The sequence below is a fragment of the Anolis carolinensis genome, chromosome 1 (genome assembly GCF_035594765.1).
Source record: "Anolis carolinensis isolate JA03-04 chromosome 1, rAnoCar3.1.pri, whole genome shotgun sequence".
NCBI classification, from domain to species: Eukaryota; Metazoa; Chordata; class Lepidosauria; order Squamata; family Dactyloidae; genus Anolis; species Anolis carolinensis.
In genome coordinates this window covers 185,870,696-185,886,097 of record NC_085841.1, presented here as the reverse complement: position 1 = coordinate 185,886,097, position 15,402 = coordinate 185,870,696, and the positions used below count along the sequence as shown (strand labels likewise).

The window sequence follows — 15,402 nt, the reverse complement described above, 5'->3', positions numbered from 1 at the left end:
TTGAACACAATTCCATTTGTCCATGTTGTGTCCTAATAGTAACCTCTTGTCCCAAGTACAGATTACACAATCAAATGTTGTGGCACACCCATTTCTTCAAAAGCAACTGAGTGATTCCTGATCCAAGCATTGCTATAATTTATAAAGCATAGGCTGATTTAAAAACAAAATTCTTTGGTGTGTTCCACTATTCAACATGTTTGCAGAATGACCCCTGGGTTGCTGTGAGACCTCCCAACCTCCGAGGATGCCTGCCACAGATGTGGGCGAAACATCAGGAGAGAATGCTTTTGAAACATGGCCATACAGCCCGGAAAACTCATAGTAACCCAGTGATTCTGGCCATGAAAGTCTTCAACAACACGTAAAAGTCTTTTTTGTAGAATTTTGAACATGACTTATTGCAATGTTCCTGTGGTTACTGCAACTCCTACTGCAGCATTCCTTGGGGACTGCAATGCATTTGAGTGTTTCCAATCTGTGGGCCATTTTTCCACATTTATTAGTGATTTGAATGCCATCTGTTCCTGGTGATTTAGTTCTCCACAAAGTGCTTTGAGTGCAGTTTCCACTTCACTTTCTAATCTGGGGGTTCATGTGGTTCTTCCTGTAACGCACCTGTCAATTTTTCATTATACACACACACACACACACACACACACAGTAGAGTCTCACTTATCCAACACTCACTTATCCAACGTTCTGAATTATCCAACACATTTTTGTAGTCAATGTTTTCAATACATTTTGATATTTTTGGTGCTAAATTCGTAAATACAGTAATTACTACATAGCATTACTGTGTATTGAACTACTTTTTCTGTCAAATTTGTTTTATAACATGATGTTTTGGTGCTTAATTTGTAAAATCATAACCTAATTTGATGTTTAATAGTCTTTTCCTTAATATCTCCTTATTATCCAACATATTCGCTTATCCAATGTTCTGCCGGCCCGTTTACGTTGGATAAGCGAGACTCTACTGTGTGTGTGTGTGTGTGTGTGTGTGTGTATATATATATATATATATCTACACACACACACACACACAGATAAATAAACAGATAGTGTAATGTTTCCATTGTCTTTTTATTTCTACTTGGTCATGTACTGTGTTACCATACTAGTCTCCAATCATGCTTTAACTTTCCCTTTGATTTCCTAGATCTTGTTGAAGAGATCTTTTTCATTTTTTTTTGTTATCATCTTCTATTTCTCTGCACTGGTTATTATAGTAGCTTTCCTCGTCTCTGTTCATAAATCGTTGCATTCAGGTTCTGACTCTATTTCTATTACCTTTTACTTCTCCTCTGTCCTTAACTTCTTGAAGAGTTTCATGTCATCTAATGACTGTTCTCTTTATTTTTGGCTGCATTCCTCTTTTTGCATTCCTCCCTGACAATGTCCCTCAGTTCAGTCCAGAGTACTTCTGGTTCCCAGTTAGGTAAGGTAAAGGTTTCCCTGACATTAAGTCCAGTCGTGACCGACTCTGAGAGTTGGTGCTCATCTCCATTTCTAAGCTGAAGAGCCGGCGTTGTCCGTAGACACCTCCAAGGTCATGTGGCCGGCATGACTGCATGGAGCGCCATTACCTTCCTGCTAGAGCGGTACCTATTGATCTACTTACATTGCATGTTTTTGAACTGCTAGGTTGGCAGGAGCTGGGGCTAACAGCGGGCGCTCATTCCGCTCCCGGGATTTGAACATGGGGACCTTTTGGTCCGCAAGTTCAGCAGCTCAGCGCTTTAACACACTGTGCCACCAGGGGCCCTGTTACTTAGGCTTAATAGTGTAAAATTATTTTTTACCTTGAAATTTTAAATTTTTAAATTCTATAAGGATGTTCTTCAGATTGTATTTCAGCATGATACTTAGTTTGATATTACTTTAGCTTTATTCTAATTTTTGCTACCGGTAATTTCACAATCTTTTTTTTTTTTACAGAGAATGGAGCTTCTCCATCTTTTGCTTCCAACTGTAGTCTATTTGATTTCTACATTGGCCATGAGGTGGCATCCATATAGTCACTTGTTGCGTTGCTTACTTTCCATATTAGAGCTATTGCATACAAATACTGCAACTATTTGCAATTTTAAAAGTTAAAAAATTGTGGGAGGAGGGGAGGAAAAAAGGGAAACAGATTTGATGCAGACATTGTTAAGTTGAATTATTTGACATGTAATGGGGTAATTGTACAGAAAGATTGCTTTGGGCTCATTTTGATCAGATAAAACAAAACATTGTTAGTAGGAATGGAACAACATAATAGACATAGATGGCTTCTGGATGGTGAAGTAATAGAGCAAGTTTGCACTTTTACGTACCTCGGAGTTGTTTTTTTTCTGAGACCGGTTCCTGGCTCCCACACCATCAAAATAGCTCAGCCAGAGCAAGAGTATGTGCAAATCTACTGCTTACATTAACAAATCATAGCCAACCAGGATCTTTAGACCCACTTCTTAAAGTATATAAGGCTGAGGTTTGAGATTTAGAGCAATCTCAATCACATCACCTGTGAAGCTTTCTGGGAATGGACAAAAGAGCCACAGCTGCTGCAGTAAGAGCAGAGCAGGGATTATAACAGCTGATGGTTTCTCCAAAATTAGGGCATATAACTATTGGATAAAATTGAATGCCATGGCAAATGACAGACTACCAAAACCGTGCCAGTTAGAGCAGACAAAAAATCAACATCAGACCTCTTGGTGAGTTCAATTGATAAATTGGTATATATAGTCTTTTAATTATTTAATTTATGGCCATATGTGATCGTTTCTAGGTATGTAATGTTTTTATATGTTTATATGGATGTGAGGCACTGAATTTTTGCCATGTATATTGCTTTACTGACTCCCTCCCCAGAGGTGAGGAAAAACAGTCAGAAATAAATAAATAAATAAATAAATAAATAAATAAAACACATTAGGAGTTGTTGACTTCCGACCCTAAATCCAAATCTCCTAGAAGAACTAGATCCAAAAATTGTTGCACAACGAATATTGGATATATAAATGAATATTAATTCATTTATAGACTGCTCAGAAAAACATTGCTACCCTCAGTAAAGCTGGCACATCGAAATGGCCAAGTCGTTTTAAACATACTTTTCAAACAGCCCAATATCTAAAGACAGAAATGCCTAAACAACTCAGAAGGGTATTGACCAGAACTAGATTTGAACAGCTGGACACAATGGTCAGACATGGAAGCTTTAACCAAGTTCTGTATAATGAACCATTTTGTATCTGTGGAGCAGCAGTAGAAGATATCACACATGTTCTGTTGAGTTGTAACTTGTATAAGAAAGAGAGAAGCCAATATCCCGGGCCATACGTTATACAAAACACACTGGGATCCTTATATTAAAACTACATTTTTATTGGCTGGACAGAATACTAAAATAACATACAAAATTTTTTTAAATTTACAGCAACTTGGCTGAAAACTGCATATTTGGAGTCGATTGGTGTAAATTGTAGGGGTGAGGCAGATATTTGATCTGGTTCAGGATCTTGACCCCTTATTAACAGCTTGTTCATTTAACTTTGATTGTAATGTGGGTTGTATGTTGTATGTGTTAAATGTTTGTCAAATGTTTTGATACAGCCAATAGGCTTATCAATAAAACATTTTTTATTTGATTTGATTTAATAGTAATGGCTTTACCCCTCTCTCCAACATCTAGAGCAGAAGATGCAGATTAAAAAAAATAACAAGACAATATCCTTATACTTGCAGGTTACTTGGTGAATATTATCCAAAGTAAACAAAACCACTTTGATATCATGTATGGATTCAGTCTCTGTATTGGAGCACATCTGAATTAGTCCACTTCCCATCCAGTTCACATTAATGCCATCAAGTACCCTTATGGAAACTCCTGGATAACTTTGTCCATAGTGGACTTAACAATTACAGTAGAGTCTCACTAATCCAAGCCTCGCTTATCCAAGCCTCTGGATAATCCAAGCCATTTTTGTAGTCAATGTTTCCAATATATCGTGATATTTTGGTGCTAAATTCATAAATACAGTAATTACAACATAACTTTACTGTGTATTGAACTACTTTTTCTGTCAAATTTGTTGTATAACATGAAGTTTTGGTGCTTAATTTGTAAAATCATAACCTAATTTGATGTTTAATAGGCTTTTCCTTGATCAGTCCTTATAATCCAAGATATTCGCTTATCCAAGCTTCTGCCGGCCCGCTTAGCTTGGATTAGTGAGACTCTACTGTACTGATTTGAGTTAGATCAATCCCCAAAAGAAGTATAAACAGGTAATCTGTGGTAGTATCTTACCTGCTTTTGGAAGCAATCCTGAATACTCACCAATAGACTTTTCCCATTCTATTACAAAATCAATTATCTTAACCACAGCTCAAGATGTAGTGGCAACTACAATTTCTGAAGACATTTTAAATAATTTTTAATAATTATTCTTCTAGCAGTTTAGTTTTTTAAAAATGAACTGTGTGCTGGCCTATGTCTTTTGTTGACAAATCAGGGCTTGCGTTTAAGATCTGGCCTCACTGGGGTCCATCCACACTGGGATTTGCTATGCTACATCTTAATTCTGAACACGTGATTTTTACTAAATATACAAAAAGTTTTACAAAAGATTCCTTTGTGCATGCGCAAAACACCTTACCACAATTTTCCAACAGATATTTTAGATTGTGGTAAATCAGATCACGTGCCTCCTTTGCAGTTCTGATTTCTGAGAGTGTCCTTATTTTTCAAAATTCTCCTCTTTCATGAATCCTAGAGACCTGTTTAGAATAAGGCAAACTGGAGTTTTCTGTGGTGAGACCATTTTAGTTCAGGAACAGGAGAAGCATCTTAGGCTGAGAATGCCTGGAGATCATTGCCCTACAACACCAAATGGTGAAAAACTGGTGTAAGAAGACTCTTCTGCCAAAATAGGACTTTATACCCTCTCTCAGTTTCTCTTGGATATGGTTATCCATGCTTCTTCCTTTGGTGATGTGACAAGCTCATACTTGGTGTCCAAGACTTGACCTTCCACAGGATGCAGGTGAAGTTTTCTCACAATCACACTCAGCAGGACTGTGGCGACCGCATAGGCAAACCTAACAGTCGAAAAAGAGACAGCAATTGAGAAGACAACAGAGGTCTTAGGACAAGTGAGCAATCATTTTAAATCAGGGGTCCTCAAAGTTTTTAAGTGGAGGACCAGTTCACAGTCCCTCAGACTGTTGGGGGGGGGGGGGGGGGCAGACTATAGTTTGAAAAAAAAACCCATAAACTGATTCCTATATACACTGCACATTTCTTATCTGTAGTACAAAAAAAATTGAAAGAAAATACAATATTTAAAATGAAGAACAATTTTCACCAACATGAACTTACCTGTCTTTCAATGGGAAATCTGGCCCTGCTTTTGGATGATGAAATAGTCAAGTTAATAGTCAAGATTGTTGTTGTGTGCCTTCAAGTCGTTTCAGACTTAGGGCAACCCTAAGTCTAAAGTTAAGGACAGGGGCAGAGTAAATGACCTTGGAGGGTCTCATCCAGCCCATGGGCCTTAGTTTGGAGACCCCTGTTTTAAATGGTATGGGCTGTATTTATATATATTTTTCATGATTATTATTTTATTTTATATTTAACATGATTATTTGTTCTTTACCTTTTGTATTATCCATTTTTTGTGTTTTAATTCATATTTGGAGTAAGGCTGAATAATAATAATCATTGTTGTTATTACTAATGCTATTTTAAAGAATATTTAAAATGGTATTTTCTAACTACTAATAACAAAGCAGGAACAGATCGCTCTTCAGATCATAAGGAAAGGTAATGTGAAAATTATGATTGCTATCATTCTCATTCTAATTATAATCACTTATTATTTGAAGAGTGACATGTAGGCAGCCCCCAAGTTACAGACACAATAAGTTCTGTAGGTTTGTTCTTAAGTTGAATTTGTTTGTAAGTCGGAACAGGTACACTTTAAAAGTGTAACTCCAGTCATTTTTTTTTTAAGTTTTGGCTATCATTGGGAAAAGTTAACACTCCTGATACAGTTGTTTTGCTGGCTGTGCCTCTGTTCAGAAGATTTCACTTCATTTTCTATCCCTATGATAATTAGATACTGAAAAATTTGATTTGTTATGAAACAAGGACTGGTGCTAAAGCTTCAGTCGAGACAACCTTTCCCCATGATAACTCCGTTCCGAGGGGAAGATGTCTCTCACTCCCTGTTGTCTCACCTCCATTCTTAATTATGAGTCATTTGTAAGTCAGATGTCTGAAACTCGGGGACTGCCTGTATTCCTTTTTAGTTCCTCGTAGGAGGACTAGTATTTCAGTTACTACGAATAATAATAATCACCCTCTTTCCACAATATTAGGACTCAATATAGTTCCAAAATATTAGTTCTCAAAATAGAACCAATCAAATCCACCAAAAACAGAATAAGTTTAGCAAAACAACAAATTATTATTATTATTATTATTATTATTATTATTATTATTATTATTATTATTATTATTATTATTCTCTGCTTCATCTCTCCCGAAGGAGATTCAAAGCGGCTTACATTTAATAATAATGATAATAATAATAATAATAATAATAATAATAACAACAACTTTATTTTTATACCCCGCCCCATCTCCCCGAAGGGACTCGAGGCAGCTACATGGGGCCTGGCCCGATAAAACAAACAAATAACAGTAACAAAGCAATAAAACAATTATCCCAGTAAATTACATTTAAAGTGTGATATCAAAAACAAGCTTTGGAAAGTGCTTAACTAACATAAGTAACATTTCAGACTGAGTACAAAGACCCTTTGGATGAGAGGCTTTGTGAGGTGGAGTGGCCACCTCAACATGCCGTATTGATGAGGGAATGGGAATCAGCTCAAATGGGAAGCTGCTCTTGATCAATTTGGGGTGATTCCCTCCAGACTCATTATTCAGGAGAGATCTTCTTGTAGAGCACAGACAACGGGGATTGGAGTGGAGATGAGAACAAAAAGTCATGTAACTTCCCCCCATCCACTTTGCTTGGGGCCCAAGGCAGAATAAGCAACAAAGAAGATCGCAGACTCCACCAAATAGACAAAACTAGATAAATGCTACCAAACATCACAAGGGATGGATCACTTCCACTTTTTTTTTTTTTTTTTTTTTACAAAAAGACAAAACAGAGTTTTGTGCTATTTCCTCACCTTAGTTCAGGGCATTCCTGGCTTCCTGAAAAACCCATAAGGGAGAAGTTTTTCATTGCAGATTCTTCACTAAACCTGTCTGGATCAAACCTAGAATGGGATGATAGTAGTGAAAAGGCAGAAGACAACAATTAGAGTACCTCCTACAAAGCCTGATCCGGGAAAAGTCATTCTCATTAAGAAATACTTTGGCACAAAATCCAAGCCCCTTCTACACTGGCATACAACATTCAGATTATCTGCTTTGAGCTGGATTATAGGGCAGTGTTGACTCATAAAATCCAGTTCAGAGCAGATAATGTGGATTTTATTAGGTTTTCCTTGTACATAAATAAGAAATAGAATAAAAATAAAAATAGAAAAAATAGAAAAAAAGAAAGAAAACAAAAGAAAAAATTCTAATGGACAATGGATAAAAAGGGAAAACAGGGAAGGGATTATCTGGTTTGATAATGTGGATTATATGGCTGTGTAGAAGGGGACACAATAGCTTCTCATTGTCTGGAACAATCATAACTCTTTATTCTGCACCATTTGGTTGAAGTGTTGCCATTTAATTTCTCCTCCTTCTTTCCCTGCTGCCTGCACTGAGCCTCATCCTGTTTTTTCCCCCCACAACCCAGCTGGCATGTGAGCAAATGTGCACACAGGAGACGATGATTCATTAGAAAGAAAAGCTTGTTTCACCATCGGGTCAGCGAGGTTTTTAAAACAAGCAATTACACAGCCTGGCCTAAATTATCGCTAAGAATCCCATAATCAAAGGATTGACAAGGCAGGAAGGTGATGCCAGGTTGCTTACTTCCACAGAGGGGGGGAACTATTTACTGCAACACATAATACTGATTAGAGGTCACACCAGAACATGTGCATAATTATCAAAAAGCATGGTGTTTTACTGGCTACCAGATCGTTTTTAATATACAAGTTATCAACTGTGTGTTAGAGTTTTCCACCTTCCTCTTCTTCGTGGCCAAAGAGTTTATTTTCCTGTAAATTCCAGCTGGCCTTTTTATAAGAGCAATGTGAAAAATATTGCACACTCCAAGGTTGTAACCTGAGGGCAGGGGACTGCTTTGTTGTTTTAAATACATGATTATTTATTTATTTATTTATTTATTTCGTGTCAAAAGCATTGCTACAGCAAATACATTTCAAATAATGGAAATAAGATAGAAAAGAAAAGAAATCACAAGCAACTAAATAGTTTTGGACCAAAAGCGGGCATTGTCTGTAGCTTTAAACAACTCCTCCTCCATACATGAGGCAGGGCATTGTGGGCAAGCATACATATGCTGAGTTGTTTGTTCAGCTCCACAGTCACACAAGGTGGAGGATTCCTCCAGGTAGTGCCACCTTGCCAAGTTGTCTTTAGATCTGCCCACTCCACTTCTGAGTCTGTTCAGGGACTTCCAAGTTGCCCATTCCTGGTTTGCCCCTGGAGGAAGACCCTCATGGAGGGGCATACAGTTGGGATTGCCAGGTTTAGCTGCCCAGAGAGACACCCTTGCTGCTGCTGGAGGAACATCAAGAGGAGTGGTGGTTCTCATGAAGCCTTTCCTTGATTTGAGTCTACTGGGAGGAGGCTGATAGTCATGCAGTGGGTGGCTTTCACAATGTTCAACCTTTTTTCTCTCACCGTTAGCAGCAACTTCCCGTCGCACGTCAGGAGGGGCAATGCCAGCTAACTTGTAGAGTTTATCAACAGGTGTAGGTTTAAGGCATCCCGTGATGATTCTGCATGTTTCATTCAGTGCTATGTCCACCTGCTTTGCATGGGCAGACTTGTGCCAAACAGGACAGGCATACTCAGCAGTTGAGAAAGACAAGGCCAGGGCTGATGTTCTTATTACTTGTGGGTCTGCTCCCCATGCGCTGCCAGTCAGTTTCCGCAGGATGTTATTGCGTGCAGCTACTTTGTGCTTGGTGTTCATGCAGTGTTTCCTATATGTTAGTGTTCGGTCTAAAGTGACACCAAGGTATTTAGGATGGAAACAGTGTTCGAGCTCTTGGCCTTCCCAAGTAACTTTCAGTTTCCTGTTGGCTTCGCGGTTACGTAGGTGGAAAGCTCACACTTGTGTCTTGGCAGGGTTAGGCTTCAGGTGGTTCTCTTTGTAGTAGCTGGAGAGATCTTTCAAGGCATTGGTGAGTTGCTTTTCAACTGTTTCAAAATCTTTTGCTTGTGTTGTAAGGCCAAGGTCATCAGCATATATAAAGCTCTTTGTGAGTGATGGTTGTGGCTGATCGTTCGTGAAGATATTAAATAAAGTTGGTGCAAGAACGCTGCCTTGGGGTAAACCATTCTTTTGCCTCCTCCATCTGCTTTTCTGGCCCTGAAACTCCACATAGAAGCTACGGTTTTCTAAGAGGGTCTGGACAGTTTTTGTAAAATCAAAGTCCCGGGTGATATGGTAGACTTTATGCAGCATTTTTCTATGTTGCACCGTGTCATAGGCCAAAAGCATTGGATGAATGCATGATAATAATAAAACAATAAAACAAACTGCAGAGACGGTCAAGGACTGTGGCTTGATTATCATCAAGTCAAATGGTGCAATTGCCCCAGGTCTCTCATTGACCCGAGTCCCTGCAGTGAGGAAAATGTTTTGTTTTCTTGTCCTCCTTCTATAGCCACTTTCTGAATCACACCCGTTGCTTCTGCTCTCAAAAACCATTTCATGTATTGCTTTAGTAAGTGAATATAAATGCAAAGGATTGAGCCGTAGTTTCATTAATCTCGCAGGGCCGAAAAATGCACTCACAGAGTTTGGAGACATGGCTGTCTACTGCACTTTTTAAGTTATCACTATTATTCATGTCTCTGATTAGCCAATTTATATGCTGCTTCTCCACAGAAAGGGAGGACAGATTTATTTATTTATTGCATTTATATGCCGCTTTTCTTACCCCTAGGGGGACTCAAAGCAGTGCACATCAAATAAATAAAGCTCGGGCTTTTAAAATAATTGTCATGTTATGTCGTTTTAGTTTAGTGTTGATATGTTTTAAATTACTGTTAAATTCTGTGTATGTAATGTTATGCTTTGTTGTTGTTTGGCTTGTCTCGGTGTAAGCCGCCCCGAGTCCCTTCGGGGAGATGGTGGCAGGAAATAAGAATAAAGTTGTTGTTGTTGTTGTTGTTGTTGTTATTATTATTAAATGGCAAAAATTCAATGCCTCACATATGATAAAACAATACATCACACACCCCAAACAATAACATAATTGTAAATTAAACCATTAAATCTATAAAACCATCAAACATAAACATGAAACATTTGACATTGCACTGATCCCGAGGTTATCATCCATCTGCTACGCTATTGTTGTCACTCACCGAATGCTTGTTTACATAAACAAGTTTTTAGTTCTTTTCTAAACACCAGGAAAGAGGCGGCCAATCTGATCTCTGCAGAGGGAGTTCCACAGCCGAGAAGCCACCACTGAGAAGGCCCTGTCTCTTGTCCTCACCAACCGCACTTGCAATGGTGGTGGGACCAAAAGCAGAACCTCCCAGCTGATCTTAATGCTCTACGTGGCTCATAAAGGGAGATGTGTTTGGATAGGTAAACTTGACCGGAACTGTTTAGGGACTTAGAGGTTAAAGCCAGCACTTTGAATTGTGCTTGGTAGCAGAATGGCAGCCAGTGGAACTGACACAACAGGGGGTTGTGTGTTCCCTGTGCGCTGCTCCAGTAAGGAACTTGACTGCCGCCCACTGGACTATTTGAAGCTTCCGAACAGGCTTCAAAGGCAACTCTACGTAGAGTGTGTTGCAGTAGTCTATTTGGGATGTATAACAGGAGCGTGGACTACCGTAGCCAAGTCTGACTTCTCAAGGTATGGGTACAACTGGGGCACAAGATTTAATTGTGCAAAAGCTCCCCTGGCCACCGCCGAAACCTGAGGATCCAAGCTCAGCGATGAATCCAGGAGAACTCCCAACTGCAAACCTGTGTCTTCAGGGGAAGTGTAACCCTATCCAGCACAGGCTGTAACCCTATACCCTGTTCAGCCTTACAACTGACCAGGAGGACCTCTGTCTTATCTGGATCCAGTTTCAATTTGTTCACTCTCATCCAGACTGTCACAGCAGGCAAGCACCATTTCAGGATCTGAACAGCCTCCTTTGCAGCAGGTGAAAAGGAGTAATGGAAGTACAGGAGACAGGTTTTGGGAATGCTCCAAATTTGCAGACTTTCAAACTGGTCTTGATAGTTTAGGATCCAAGGGAGAAAAAGCCCACGTTGCAGTTGAAAAGCAAAGTTCTATGCAAAGTAATTTGACAGCCTGAAGATTTTTTAAAAATTATATTCCAAAATCTGAAACCCGAGACATGCCAACTTCATCCTGCATAATGATAGGGATGGCTGTTTCTTCTATGTTCCACTCTGAATAAAAGATCAAGGTGGGATTTTTAAAGCAAAGCTGCATTCACCACTATCTCTGCATAACAGACGGGAGCCTAAAATCTATTTACTAAACCCACTGCTATGTGAGAACATACAACTCAAGAATTCATGACAAATGGACATCTGATCACTATTTAAAAAGCTCCAAAATTAACAGAAGTCCACTACCCTCTGAGGCAATCTATTCCACTGTCAAATAGCTCTGACAGTCAGAAAGGTTTTCCTTTTTAAAACAATCATTTTATTAGATACATTATAGACCAGGCATGGGCAAACCTCAGTCCTCTAGGTGTTTTGGACTTCAACTCCCACAATTCCTAACAGTCTCAGTGCCTTTCCTTTTCAGCTTAAGCAACTGAGGGGGGAAAGGAAGGGGCCTGAAGCTGTTAGGCATTGTGGGAGTTGTAGTCCAAAATACCTGGAGGGCCCTAGTTAGCCCATGCCTGTTATAGACCATTCTGTGAGTAGATAATGCACAATTATTCAATGCACACATTGTATCTAATACAACTTTTCCCTCATCTGGACACGTTCCAGCTTGTCAATATCCTTCTTGAATTGCACTGCCCAGGACTGGACACAGTTATTCCAGGTGAGTTTTAACTAAAGCAAAATAAAGTGGGACCAATGCTTCCTTCAATCTGACATTACAATCCTAATGATGCAACCCAGGATCTTGTTTAGAGACACAATCACAGTTATAGTTCCACCGCTTTGAGGCTCTCTTGCCTCTTCACTTTCCAAACTAAAGTAACAATACCTAGAGCGAGACGAGTGTCCTCAGAGAAGTTTTTTTTTTCCAATTAAACTGGATACTTCCAAATATTATAAAAGCAAACCTCTCTATTTCAGCTTCATTCCTGCTCTTGCTTTCCTCCCGAATGATGTTAGAAGTTGCCATCTGGAGGTTATAGAGAGTTACGACATTTGCTGCCACGCTGTGAAATTGAAGTTTTGAAGCCCAAATCCTTTCAAAACAGAACTAAACACAGTCAGATCTGGAAATAATGGGAAGACCTTGCGTGATCTCCAGAAGAATAGGCCTTCGTTGACATTTTCTCCCCTGAACTGCGAATACAATATTTTGAGCTCACAGTTGGATTTTTTTGTAAAAAAAACTACACTTAGCATTTCCAACAAAAAGTCATGGCCATTTAGAAAAGCAAGTTAATTGTTTTGTTGAATGGAACATGACAAAGACAGTTTGCAAGATCACATTACACTGATATAACACTTACAAAAATGTCTAATTTTGGAAGCAAATGTAAACGTTCTTCACTGTGTTTGCCAGCTTCTCCTTGGGAAGCTGAACTATGTGATCATGAACAGTTTCTGCCCCTGCCTGAGTTTAGAATGCTGGGCAGGGGTCAGAAATCGCATTCAATTCCCATCAGTTTCTAAAATCTGTTTGATAAAAAGCAATGGAAGACTGGATAGGAATAATGAAATCCCTGGGTTTGCTATGGGGGGATGTAGCTCAGCAGTGGGGCTGGTCAGGGAGAGTGGTCCCAGATTTCCACATAGTTTCCTATTCCTAATCTGATGTGCTTTTTTTGCACTTGTGAGGTTGTTTTTTATCCAGCAGCACAAGCCTACAACCTTCCATCTGTATCTAAAATGCAGTACCCCCAATGGGACACAACACAGCCCAACCACCCATTCGGAAGCAAATGGCACATTAGCAAAGATGGGGACCAAAGGGATACAGAAAACCATTTTTGTTGCCTTACTTGTAAGGCAGCGGCCAAGCCGAGCTGTCCTGCAACACCACGCCAAGAGCATAGAGTACAAGAGCCTGGAAAATAATAGAAAAAAAATGCATCCTTTTAGCCAACACCGATGACATAACTGCAAAACTAACTGCAGAGTCTAGAAACGTAATTCTGAGCAGCGACAACTCCCAGGACCCTTTTGCACCACCCAATTATAGCAGAATGGTTCCACTTTTAACATTCATGGCTCCATTTTATGATGTGCAGTTTAGGGAAAGCATGCAGAAACCACACACAAAGAGCACCATCACTGGCCAAACTATAAATCCCAAGATTCCATATGTTGGAACAACAGCAGTTCAGGTGGAATCATTGGGCTACAATTATACTGAAAGAATCTACAATTCCTACACATGCCTTAAGGTGTTAAAAACATTATGTCCTCATATGTAATTGTCTTCCCATACATCCCTGCAGTAAAGCAACATGAAACTGAAGATTTGAGTACTGGCTTCCAATCCTACCTCTTTGGGAATAATATGTTGGTCAACTTTGCCCTCCAGCTCTTGAAGCCTTGCAGCAATCGGTGTCAGTTTTGCTGTCCGCACAGTCTCACAGAGAACTTGCCGACAATATCTGCAGATAAATACCATTTAGAAGCCTTTCCTTTAGCAGGGCGATTCCTATGGAGACTAGAGGCAGAGCTCTTGGAGCCCATAACAGCAGGAACCTAACAAAGGTCTCAACATTATTAAACCAAGCAAATCACAGCACAATTGGTAACAAGATTAATCCATTAGCACATGAGTGCCTTTCTCTAGGCCACAAAGGTCCAGCAGAGATGTAACTTTCTCAATGGCTAACCTTGCTTTGAAAGCAGAGAGCCTGCTGTGAGCCCACATACACTTTGCCTATCACTTCACACAAGCCTCAGCAAATTTCACCTCCAGCATTTTGTTCCAACACTTGCTTCGAATCAGGGTGTGATCCTACTAGACTAAATAGCTAAGTAACTAAATAGGGATGTTAAGAAACATCCAACTTACAGAATGATTCCTAGCCGGTAGCGCAGCTTGTTAAAGCGCTGAGCTGTTGAACCTGCAGACCGAAAGGTCTCAGGTTCGAATCTTGGGAGTAGTGTGAGCACCTGCTATTAGACCCAGGTTCTGCCAACCTAGCAGTTCAAAAACACAGAATTGCGAGCAGATCAGTAGGTACTGCTCTGGAAGGAAGATAACAGCGTTCCATGTAGTCATGCCAGCGTCTATGGAGGCGTCTATAGACAACGGCGGCTCTTCGGCTTAGAAATGGAGATGAGCACCAACCCGCAGAGTCAGACATGACTGGACTTAATGTCAGGGGAAACCTTTACCTTTATAGTGGCAGTTAGCTACAGATCAGATGTGGCAACCTGGGACAACTTTCTGGAGAAATATCCATGTCCAAAGGAGTCAGACAAGGCTGCATCCTTGACTCTACCTTGTATAACATATTCATCAATGATCTGGAAGAAACCTTATCAGACCTCAATAGACATCTGCCCATGCTCGGAACAAGAAGAATCCCCTTATTGCTCTATGCCAGTGATTCCCAACCTGTAGGTCCCCAGATGTTTTGGCCTTCAACTCCCAGAAATTCTAGCAGCTGGTAAATTGGCTAGGATTTCTGGGAGTTGTAGGCCAAAACACCTGGGGACCCACAGGTTTACCCACTGCTCTATGCTGCTGCTGCTGCTGCTGCTGCTACACCTCAAAATCCAGGGCAGGACTAAATTCCTTATTAAGGAAATTCCTATAGTGTTGCTCACAGAATGACCTAAAAATCAACCACAGGAAGTCTAAAATTATAGTATCTAAGTAGAGGTGTCTAGGTGTTCAGGTATCCATGTAAGCATGTATCCATATACAATGGCAAGTTATGAGAGCCAATACTTTATTTATGAGGGCAGTTTTGCTTTAGCTTAACCATGCAAACATCACATTGTATTAGGGTTAAAGCAAAACATGGGAAGAAAAGGTAGAAATGCAATGGAAGGGGGGAAGAAGTGAGGCAGAACAAGTACGAAAGCCTGCGTACAA

At 39.8% G+C, this 15,402-nt stretch overlaps 1 protein-coding gene across 2 annotated transcripts in view; it reads right to left on the bottom strand.

Moving 5' to 3' along the window:
- Positions 1-3,357: 3,357 nt before the first annotated feature.
- Positions 3,358-15,402, bottom strand: part of LOC100567010 (cytochrome P450 20A1) — a 43,401-nt gene continuing 31,356 nt past the window's right edge. Inside the window, exons 10-13 of one of the 2 annotated variants that reach the window (XM_003223540.4) lie at positions 13,849-13,960; positions 13,343-13,407; positions 7,201-7,290; positions 3,358-5,094 (exon numbers count right to left, since the gene is read on the bottom strand). In XM_003223540.4, coding sequence (XP_003223588.4) covers positions 4,944-5,094; positions 7,201-7,290; positions 13,343-13,407; positions 13,849-13,960 — 418 coding nt within the window. In that variant the 3' untranslated portion in view covers positions 3,358-4,943. The remainder of the gene's footprint in view (positions 5,095-7,200; positions 7,291-13,342; positions 13,408-13,848; positions 13,961-15,402) is intronic. The other variant, XR_010000681.1, reaches the window with a different exon arrangement.